Source organism: Canis lupus, chromosome 19 (assembly GCF_011100685.1).
Source record: "Canis lupus familiaris isolate Mischka breed German Shepherd chromosome 19, alternate assembly UU_Cfam_GSD_1.0, whole genome shotgun sequence".
Classification (NCBI taxonomy): Eukaryota; Metazoa; Chordata; class Mammalia; order Carnivora; family Canidae; genus Canis; species Canis lupus.
The window spans coordinates 27,006,274-27,018,321 of NC_049240.1; the positions used below are offsets into that span (position 1 = coordinate 27,006,274).

At 40.4% G+C, this 12,048-nt stretch overlaps 1 protein-coding gene across 1 annotated transcript in view; it reads right to left on the reverse strand.

Moving 5' to 3' along the window:
- Positions 1-2,694: 2,694 nt before the first annotated feature.
- CNTNAP5 (contactin associated protein family member 5) overlaps positions 2,695-12,048 on the reverse strand; it is a 785,909-nt gene continuing 776,555 nt past the window's right edge. Inside the window, 3 exon segments of the mRNA NM_001048108.1 lie at positions 2,695-2,891; positions 5,448-5,519; positions 7,241-7,459. Of these exon segments, the coding sequence (NP_001041573.1) occupies positions 2,695-2,891; positions 5,448-5,519; positions 7,241-7,459 (488 nt within the window).

Below are 12,048 nucleotides of genomic sequence, written 5' to 3' on the forward strand. Positions count from 1 at the left end.
GATTTGGTACCACTGAGGAAAGACAGGCAGAGTTAGCACTTAATTCTGAGGGGAAATTGTGTTTTGCTTTGGAGGGAGCAGCTTGCTTATTTCCATATACACCTAGTGAAAGTTAGTGTTCTCTGGGGTTACGAAATAATCCAACCCTGTAAAAGTAATTCTGGTTTAGCCCTGAGACTCTACTTGTAAGAGTGATGTGCTGACTGCACGGTCTTGGCATTGGTTCGTAGGTCTGGATACGTCGTGCGTATGTATACATCGTCTACGTGCACGGAGAGGCGTGCTGGTGGATTCTGCAGTGCAGATGCGGCAAGGATAGAGCTTCATATATTCTTCACACTATAGAACTACCTACGAGCATATATAAGTAGATGAGGAAAGCAAGTACTCTGAGTTGGCCTTTGCTAGTTCTCCATTTCTTCTATTAGCACCATGTCAGCAAATATAGTCCTCGTTTCTCAGAGACTTGAATAATGAGGGGTTCCAGTTTTATTACTCACACCTTCCTTTGCCTTTCCACTTCATTACTGGAGATGCTTCAGGCTAAACCCATTGCACTTCATGGTGACTTTTATTTCAGGGGACAAAGGACTATGTATCCAAGCAAAAGGCTGATTTATACAGCCTTTATGGAAGTAGAAAATTCAAAAATGAAAATGGGAAATAGAGGTGGACAGGGCAGGAGAAAACAATATTAAAAATCTTTCCTCTTATTGATGGATCATTCATCTTATTAAAAAGCTGGAAGGAAAAAAAAAGATGCTCAAGTTGGAATCACTTTAAATAAGTTTACTAGCAAAACGATATAATGATGAAGTGATTAAGAATCCACAGAAAGTTTTTAGAAGAGAATGTATATTTAGAACAACACCCTAAATTTGAGAAATATGATTATAAGATGAATCCTTACCCATGTGCTCAGACACTGAAAGAAAAGCCTGAAATGGATTTGAAATGAGATGGAGCTAATGAGTTGTTCATTGGGAATCTGGCCACGCAGGGGAGTGTTAAATAATCAGAAGCGAGAGACACTCTAAGAACAAGATGGAATGTCTGCTAACTGTCAAGGCTGGCAAACTTCGATGTGGTAATTGTTTCCCAAACCAAATCTGTCTTGTAAAGAGAATCGGCAAGTACTTTCCACATCTGTGGATCATTATATTGGCATTCCCAGCATTCTGAAGGATTGATATTGTTTTCCCTTCTCTTTTTCTCCAAGATGGCCCAGAAGCAAAGATCTAGACCTGTTGCCATAGCAAAAAATCATCAGGATTCTTACCACCACTTCATGAATGAACTGGAGATGCCTTCTTGAAGGAATGACTGTATTTCTTTGAAGCTTTGTTATCCAGAGGGGAAAAGGTGCTGAAACTTACCATCATCTCATCTGGGAGTCTACGCCTACACAAAGATGGGGGAGGGGGCTTTATATACATAGGGTGTAGATGACTTGAAAATGTGATCTACTGTAGAACTTATGGGCTCCTCTGAAACTAAGCAGTGAGGATTCACTACACAAATCATATGCTCCATCAGTCAGTACACCTCGAACCTTCCAGAGAATGGCTCTATGGACAGAGGTGGATCATGTGTCTGCCCTAAAACATGAAATCTGCATTTGCTTTATTCACCGGATCTTTGGTGAGTAGATGGAAGGGAAGAATCCTGCTTGGTATTTCTCTTCTTTCACGCAGTTTTTATTTTTTCTTAAATTTTGTTTTTGTTTTTAAAGCTCAGTTAAGATGGTTTAAACTCTTTCATGGACAGGTGCTATTTTAGACTTTTATTTAAATTTCTTTATGCTGCAGCAACTTATATATGTATATATATACCTCAGTATAATAATCCCAGGAATAACCTAGCTAACATTTCTTACAAAATTGGAAGAGGCATTTTTGAAGTTATAGAACATCTACTTCCTAGCAGCTTCCTTTTTTACCTCCTAGTTTCAAGCTACTATTTTCCATGCTTCCCCTAGGTTTATGCTATTGTGTGCTGTTCTAAAGTGTCGGCCCCAGGAGAGACTGGTAAGAAAGGAGCAAAGGAATAGCTCACTACTGTCAGGAATCCTATATTTGAAATACTCAGGGGATAAGAGTCAAAGTGAAAAAAGGTGATGAGTTAGGGCAATGGGCGTCCCTTGCTAAGGAAAATCAACACATAACGAACCTCTCTTATTCCTTTGAAAGTGCCACTGAAGCGAACCAGACCTTTAGCATCTTCTTTCTCTACCCTGAGTTCCCTGGTAGGAATGAACTTGAGATGGGGGAGGATGTCAAGGATGAGTGTCATAAGCCTAAGTCACAGAGCTCAGGTTCAAAGCAAGCCTGAGGTTTAATGCAAGACAGAACAGCTGTGGAACTAAAGAGTGCATCTTACTTAGAAACTGGAAATACAGAACTAAATATGCACATGTGCACACATGTGTCTCTTCTTTATCTAGAGGAGCAAAGTCAGTCTCTTGAGTGATCATTATCATCACAATAAGTTTATCAGAAAGGAAGGCAGTGGCCATAGCTGCCTGGTCTTCTGGGCTGGGTTAAGGGGATATAGAAGCTGTGGCTGATACGGGTATGTGCCAAAAATAATTGGCAAACTAATAGGAAAAGGAGAATGACCAAAATTAAAAGAGAGGAAAAAGGAGAAAAAAATAACAACAACCCAAAAGAGAATATTAGGTGACCCTGCAGTTTTTCAGATGAAATATTCCCGCTTACATTCGCTCACTGTGTTTTGCAAGTCAATGTCATTTCTAAAGGAACTGTCCAAATTTTCTGGGTATTCCTTCTCCTTCATCTGGTTAGTACGGTGTGACTGCTTATGCTGGTAAAGGAACCGGGTCATGATGCCGATGATAGAGAAGATGATGAATATCACCACCGCTATTACTCCTGTTGATAAAGAGGAAAGAAAGAGAGATGGAAATCATCACAGATCATCCACTCAAAAGAGGTGATTCAGTCTAGACAGGGAAGGCACTTAGGAGAAAGAAACAAGACAAAACAAACAGCAACAAACCCTGCTGCATGCTTAGAACTGAAGACCAGCTAAACTGCATTCAGTCTTCAGTTACTGAAAAATCTCCTCTTCCAGACTGGCCAGGAATAAAGTCAGTCTAAATCAGAGAATGTCATCATTTAAATATGGACTCAGACTGGCAAAGGATTTCTTAGTTATTTCCTCAAGACCTGATTTAAAGAATGCGACAGAATCATTTAATTAGCATATTTGTGATGTTTAATCATTCATCACTTCTTACAACTGAGTATTTTAGAACTACTTTAGCACCCTAGAAAACCATAGTGGAGTATCCCAGGCCTCAGTACATATTCTCCTGATCTAAATTTGTTTCTGGTATATGCTTGCTTTGCCAAACATTTTTTGTTAATAATGGAATGCTTCCCAAACATGTAGGACATTCTTCACGGCTGTGCACTCTGCTAGACATGGGACAGTTCAGAAACAGTATGCCTCTATCATCCAGAGACTCAGAGTCAACTGAAATGGCAAACTTCTTCCAGTTAGGTCGGATTTCTGCCTGCTTTGATTGCATGTGATTTTACTGCTTCTACTCGGCAAGTTGCCCTTGCTGACTCAAAGGTCTTGTCCCTACCTTCGCCAGCAGCCTCTGGGGATGAGAAAAACAAAGTCAGCAAAAAGAGGGTGACAATGTAGAAACTAGTGACTCTTAAAGAGAGAATGCATCTATATGTGGATGTAGGTTTTTCATCATTAAATTTTGAGATGTGTTTATGATATTCAAATATAAATGTATTCCCAAGAAAGCATACATGCCGCTGTTTTTGTTTTTCTAAGTAGAACGGATGGTGATGAAATATGCTTATTTTAGAAAGATAGTTTTGGACATCTTGCATTTTGATTTACATGTATGGGCATTTGAGAGCTAGATATGTTGACTGTACATTTTTTATGATTTGTATCAGAGCTGGGGCCATGATTAAGATGGTTTACTTTTTTTTTAATACTCTAAAACCATTATACATCATCCTCCCTGACTATTTTAGAACAAGGCAGAGGAAAACCACCCAAGTTAACAACATGAGTAAACCTGGATCGTAGTGAGGGACTCCTACGATCGGGCCGCAGCTTTATGAGATACAGTACAGAACCAGTTTCTACTCCTTTAGTACACAGACTGTTCAGAATTGGAGGAGTTTTCCCAAGGGATTGGGATGCCTTTCCTGCTCTTAGAGACTCACAGAAGCACGTTACTGGGTGAGAAAATGTCAGCAGTCACAAAAGTCTTTTCTTGTCAAATGTGAAACTGTAGGAAGAGAAACAGGCACATTCTTTTCTATGTTTCTTAATGCCAAATAAAAATCAAGTTGGACTCTCTCCCCTGAAGCAGAAATTCAGGTCAGTCATTTTAAGAACTTCTTAAGGAAAGGTTATGGTTTTTATTCCTCACAATTGCATTGTAATGGTGCACCCACAGCCGTTTGTACTTCCTCCTCAAAACACCACTCACCAATTCCAACGTGTTCTGTTTACCAGTGCCCTCCTGTACCAGGCTGTGGGCTCATTGCAGGCAGCATCCACGTCTTTCACCATGTATTCCTATACTTAGCACAGGGCCTGACCCATAGCTAAGACTCATTAAATAGAAGCTAAATGAATGGATACTGCTGACTTTTAAAAGAACTCCATCTGGTGTGGATCAGTTAATCTTGCCTGCCAGAAGGCAGTGATGGGGGCACCTGCTGGAGCTATGGTTCTTGGATGGCAATGAATTCTGTCTTTCAGGGGCATCTTACATTAAACAAGGTTTGGGAATCATTCTGTGTTGCAAAGCCCAGAAGGGGAAAAAAAAGTTACTGGAGGCAGTGGCCAGGCTGAGGCAAGATAAAAAGAGGTGAGACCGACAGTCGGTGAGAAAATGGAAAGACAGGGGAGGTGGGAGGGAAAGCTGAGCTCACAGCAGAGCAGACAAGATCTGTATCTGTAACATATGTGCTGCTGGATTTGAAACTCCATTCCTGTGGGCTTCACCCTGCTCATTAGATCCAACCCAAATCACTTGGTGGAGAAAACCAACAGGACTGGAGCTTCACCCATCTGTCTGCCCCAACATGGCTTCTTCCCATATGTTTTATTGGTGCGCTTTGTTTGTGCTTTAGGATAACTGACAACCGGATGAGATGAACACAGTGCACTGTCTGTCGCTAAGTAAATGTTCCAGCTGTTGACTCGGTAGTCAGCTGCCTGATGGATCAAGGGCAGGATGCGTCCATGGAGCTGTGGATGCTTAGGGGGAGGGGGTGCCTTGAATCATACAGCACCCATGCCTATTCATGAAAAGGCTCACAGTCTTGCAGATCATGCAGGATTCTGTATGCTAGGTGGCCATAATTAAGGAAGGAATCAAATCTCTCCCAAGTACAGAATCATTTATGTCCCCTCTGTTTTCAGCAATAGGAATGATTTACCTCCAATGACAGCTGAGTCACTTCGAACTGCATTGGTGAGTGGTTCTCGCTCATCTGTCTTCCCAAAGGGATCTGCAAAGAGTAAAAGACATGACACTCACTCCTGACTCAAAGTACAGGAAGGAGGTCTACAATATGGACTTGAGATGATGACGTATCTGTGGATTAGACCAAGTGCTCTCAAACAGTTGTGAGCTTGCTTTTTTTTTTTTTTTTTTTTTTTTTAGAAACCCAGACAAACATACACACAAAAGTACAAAACTTCCACCCCATAGTTCCATGACTAGTAGCCTTCTATGTCAGCTGTAAGATAATTGGCTGAAACAAATGATGGTAGAACCCACCCATATCTGCTTTCACCTACATTTTACCTCCCAGCCTAACCTAGGGTACCCTCTCTGCTTGGTTGGACTCTCCTTCTTCATTACAATAGCCTCTTACCTCAAGCATGCATATGCTCTCTGCTTCAGAGGTTTCTTTAGCTGCTCAAGGATTCTGAGTCCATTGACAGGGAAAGACAAAAGTGCTGGAGGATTAACACCCCCAAGAAACCCTCAATGACAGGGAGAGGGATTTCACTATGTACATTAACATAAATGGTCAAAGAAAAAAGATCATTAAATTTGAAGGCACATAGACCTGGATTTGAATCTTGCTCTGCCACTTGTTGAACTAGAGACATTTTTAAATAACAAATCTGCAAATGTATTACAAGGGGGTAATGATATCCATATGTATGCATATAGCACACGTGGAATGTTCAATACAATATTGGATGACATCAGCATCCCTTCATCCTCAGAAAACGCCTACAACATAAGTATTATTTTTCCCACTTCACGGATAGGAGATTAGGTTGAAGTTATTTGTTTGTTTATTTGTTTTTAAAAATGTTTTCTATTTTTTTTCATGAGACACACACAGAGAGAGAGAGAGAGAGAGAGAGAAGCAGAGACACAGGCAGAGGGAGAAGCAGACTCCATGCAGGGAGCCTGATGCAGGACTCAATCCTGGGACTCTGGGACAAGTCGAAGGCAGAAGCTCAACCACTAAGACACCCAGGAATCCCTACATTGAAGTTATTTAGTAACATGTCTGGAGTTCTATAAGAGTTAGAATTCAAATCAAGGCTAGTCAACTGTCACATTCTGTTTCCTTCTATTACACCTCACTGCTTCCAGGAAAACACCAAACTTGGTGATGAGTAGGCAACAGCAAAAATCAGTCCCCTTTCTTTGTTCATGATTAATAACTTATTTGGCAGTTGATTACCATGCTTGATTAAGACAAATCCCAGGTACAGTTCAAGACACTCATGATGGTGGTGACTAAGGAAAGACAGAAAAGGTGTTTTAGGGAGGGGTAAAATAAGAGAAGATGTATAAATGATAATGCTGTGGGGCCTTTTTATTATTATGAAAGGCTGATTTTAATCACATGAATTATATTAGTTCAACAACTAGCCTGCCCATCTCTGATCCTAAACTCTTCGATCCTCAGAGAAGTAGTCATTCAAACTGTAGTGATATATATACACATACATATATATGTATGTATATACACACACACACACACACATGCATTGAGTTCTAACTACTCATCATATTAAAAGTGGGATTATATTCAACACATATAATATTCAAAACCATGAGAAACCAGTCATAACTCTTAACTATCTGTAATCATATAAAGTAAGGGCTTGCATAATACTAGCCTTTAACCTAGAAACTTCTTGAAGATATCAAAAGTAGTGCTATCAAAAGAAGGCAGTTTCCCCTGGGTATTCTGTGTACCTGATGAAGAGTGCACCGTGGTCACTGTATTCACATCCACATCCACCATGGAGCCACAGCTGGATTCCATCAGGGTCCCTTGGACAGTCACAGGTGCAATGGTGGCATGACGCAGGGCTGCCTTCAAGGGTGCTACCTGGTTATACTGGACTGAAGACAGGCATCCAACAAAACCCAGGGTGTTGGCTTTGGCAATTTCAGAATCCAATCCAAGATGCTCTGCAACATGAAAGACACTCCTGTGTTTTACAGTTGTTTGTTTTCCAAACTATGTTCCATATCCTCTTTAAATAATGTCTAAAATCACGGAATTTACCTTACAGTCCGTTGAGTACGGGAAATCATCTCCTGTCTCTCTTCCCATACCTTACCTCCACACTATAAGCATCAATTTATCAACAACATATCATAGAAAACCGTTAGGGCCATCTTTGCCTTGAGATAACATTTCAAACTTCTAAATTCTCATTCATGTATTTTATGAACTGTAACAAAGACTTAATAAATCTGTTCTACAGTCTAGATGTTTTATAAAATGTATTTCATTATCCCCATCACCATTTATCTATGGATGCTGGGAATTAGTACAAGTACATTACAGTGTTCATTACAACATTGAACTCAAAAATGTCACAAAGAAAAAAAAATGGATTAAAGAGAATAGAAGTCAAAGTAGCCCTTCCATAAATGTCTCATGTTCAGTGTTTTAAGTGGCCTGTATAAACTGACCATCTATTCAAGATTTTCACCTGCTTAGTTCTGTTCATGGTGCTGGTTGGAGAGCACTGATTTTCTGATAGCAATTTTCCAAAGTATCTTTGAGTCTTTGTAAAAGGTGAAGAGGCAATCATTTATGATTCACAGCAAGATCTAATGTCTTATTTTCTTCAAGTTTGGTAGTCAGATTATTCAGTAGCCCCTTTCTCTTTTAGTAAAGATCATTTGAACAAATTGCTAAGATACAATTACATAAAATTGCAATACACATGAGCTGCTTCTTTTTTTCTTAAGGTATAACGGTTTCAACCTACCTAAATGGTTCAAAAGGTTATCTAATTGTGATGATCTGTTTATTTTCTGGAAGAGGGCAAGGACTTCCCTCTCCACCCAGCAGAGATTATAATTTATTTCAAATCCACAAAGATCAGATTGCCTCCATGTATCTCCAAGCAAGAATTATTTTGGCAGTATGTAGGAAAAGATGTGATGAGAATACGGAAAAAAAGGAAAAATTAATATCTCTTGTTAATGCCTTTTCTAGTTTTCCCTTATGTTCTCCTGCCTTCAATACCCATATAAACCTCACTAGTTTATCATCCCTCTCTTCTTACTGGAAAAGTAAAGAAACCATGTGTATTCATTTTATGAGGCCATTGTAACAAATTGCCACAAATACGAACAATTTAAATTAAACAATGCAACACAACTTTATTGTGTTATAATTCTATAGAAGTCTGACATGGGGGATCCCTGGGTGGCGCAGCGGTTTGGCGCCTGCCTTTGGCCCAGGGCGCGATCCTGGAGACCCGGGATCGAATCCCACGTCGGGCTCCCGGTGCATGGAGCCTGCTTCTCCCTCTGCCTGTGTCTCTGCCTCTCTCTTTCTCTCTCTCTCTGTGACTGTCATAAATAAATAAAAAAAAGAAAAAAAAAAAAGATTCTCTAAAAAAAGAAGTCTGACATGGGTTTCCCTGCACTAAAATCAAGGTGCTGGGATCCCTGGGTGGCGCAGCGGTTTGGCGCCTGCCTTTGGCCCAGGGCGCGATCCTGGAGACCCGGGATCGAGTCCCACGTCGGGTTCCCGGGGCATGGAGCCTGCTTCTCCCTCTGCCTGTGTCTCTGCCTCTCTCTCTCTCTCTCTCTCTCTATCATAAATAAATAAAAATTAAAAAAAAATAAAATCAAGGTGCTGACAAGGCTGCATCTCTTCTAAAAGTTCTAGGGGATAATCCATTTCTTTGCCTTTTCTAGCTCCCATGAGCCACCCACATTCTTTTTTTCTTTTTTTTTTTTTTGTATATTTTTTTATTGGAGTTCGATTTGCCAACATATAGTATAACACCCAGTGCTCATCCCATCAAGTGCCCCCCTCAGTGCCCGTCACCCAGTCACCCCCGCAACCCCTCGCCCACCTCCCTTTCCACTACCCCTTGTTCGTTTCCCAGAGTTAGGAGTCTCTCATGTTCTGTCACCCTCACTGATACTTCCCATTCATTTTCTCTCCTATCCCCCAGAATCCCTTTCACTATTTTTTATATTCCCCAAATGAATGAAACCATATAATGTTTGTCTTTCTTCTATCGACTTACTTCACTCAGCATAATACCCTCCAGTTACATCCACGTTGAAGCAAATGGTGACTATTTGTCGTTTCTAATGGCTGAGGAATATTCCATTGTATACATAGACCACATCTTCTTTATCCATTCATCTTTCGATGGACACCGAGGCTCCTTCCACAGTTTGGCTATTGTGGACATTGCTGCTAGAAACATCGCAGTGCAGGTGTCCTGGCGTTTCACTGCATCTGTATGTTTGGGGTAAATCCCCAGCAGTGCAATTGCTGGGTCGTAGGGCAGGTCTATTTTTAACTCTTTGCGGAACTACAACACAGTTGTCCAGAGTGGCTGCACCAGTTCACATTCCCACCAGCAGTGCAAAAGGGTTCCCCTTTCTCCACATCCTCTCCAATATTTGTTGTTTCCTGCCTTGTTAATTTTCCCCATTCTCACTGGCGTGAGGTGGTATCTCACTGTGGTTTTGATTTGTATTTCCCTAATGGCAAGTGATGCAAAGCATTTTCTCATGTACTTGTTGGCCATGTGTAGGTCTTCTTTGGTGAGATTTCTGTTCATGTCTTCTGCCATTTCATGATTGGATTGTTTGTTTCTTTGCTGTTGAGTTTAAGAAGTTCTTTATAGATCTTGGATACTAGCCCGTTATCTGATATGTCATTTGCCAAGATCTTCTCCCATTCTGTAGGTTGTCTTTTGGTTTTACTGACTGTTTCTTTTGCTGTGCAGAAGCTTTTTCTCTTGATGAAGTCCCAATAGTTCATTTTTGCTTTTGTTTCCCTTGCCTTCATAGATGTATCTTGCAAGAAGTTGCTGTGGCCAAGTTCAAAAAGGGTGTTGCCTGTGTTTTCCTCTAGGATTTTTTTTTTAAGATTTTATTTATTTATTCATGAGAGACACAGATAGACAGAGGCAGAGACACAGTCATGCAGGGAGCCCTATGTGGGACTCAATCCCGAGACTCCAGGATTACGCCCTGGGCAGAATGCAGGCACTAAACCACTGAGCCACCCAGGAATCCCCTCCCTCTAGGATTTTGATGGATTCTTGTCTCACATTTAGACCTTTCATCCATTTTAAGTTTATCTTTGTGTATGGTGTAAGAGAATGGTCTAGCTTCATTCTTCTGCATGAGCCACCCACATTCCTGTGGCTTCCCATATCTTCAAAGCTAGCTCTGTTGCATGTCTTTGTGTCTTTCCTCCACAGTTACACCTGCTTCTAATTCTCTTTTGTTGACTCCCTTTTTCACTCTAAGGAACCTTGTGAATACAGCGGGCTCACCCAAATGCTCTAGGATAATCTCTTTATTTTAAAGCTAGCTGATTAGTAACATTGATTTCATTTGCAATCTTATTTCCTTCTTGCCACTTAACGAAATATATTCACAGGTTCTGAGGATTAGGACTTGGGTATTTCTGTGGCTCATTATTCTTCCTACTACTGCATATCTGAGATTCCATGAGAATTTTTCAGGTAAAGATAATGAGAATTCAACAGATATGTAAGGTGACACTTCTTTAAATGTAAAAGAACATTGGAGTGGAGAGGAAACTGCTGATTTCCAAATATTCCAATACATATGCCACAGTAGTGGTACATATTTGTTACTCGTTAAAGGATTACATGTATATTTTTTTCTCTTTTTTTTAAGATTTTATTTGTTTATTCATGAGAGACACAGAGAGAGGCAGATACACAGGCAGAGGGAGAAGCAGGCTCCCTGCAGGAAGCCCAATGTGAGACTTGATCCCAGAACTCCCAGATCACGCCCTGGGCCAAAGGCAGATTCTCAACTGCTGAGCCATCCCTGTGTATTTATTTCTTAATATGGGCTTCAAAAGACTGTCGCGTAAGAGACTTTTTGAACACTGTCATGCAACTATTTCCCAGGCCAAAAAGCTTTCTTTAATGAAGACTGTGTACTCTTGCTAAATGGCACTAGAATTCAATGTACCCAGCTATAATTCCAAATGCACATTCTCTACTGATTGGTAGTTCTCAAGAGGTAAAGTTAGAGATCAGAGCATTTAGAAGAGCAGAAGATAGGAAAAGAAGAGCAGAAACTAGCATGAAGTTTTTGCATTGTAGGAAAGCAGTGGAAAGTAACATGTCATTGTCACCATACCTTAAGGGTCTAAGTCAAAAATGCCCAATCTCATTCCCAGAACCCAGGTAGAAAGAAGCCTCTATCAGGGCCAAGGTCCTTGAAAGACATCACTATAGTAACTGCTAGGAATACAAGCTCCAGATACAAGAAAAAGTATATAGATAAATAGGGGAAAATGACAGAAAATGACATTCTCTCCTTAAAGGAAGAGATGTTTTGAATAAAGTCTTACGTTTAGGAAAGTGTATTTATTCTAGATATATAATAAAGATGGGAACTTGGAAATGTTTCTGAAAAGAAATGAAGAGGGAAAGAATCCCTGATAGGAGAAAATACTCCCACCATGAGGTCTGATAGAATCATTTCTCAGATCTTTGCACATATGGAGAGGCAAAATAAAAAAT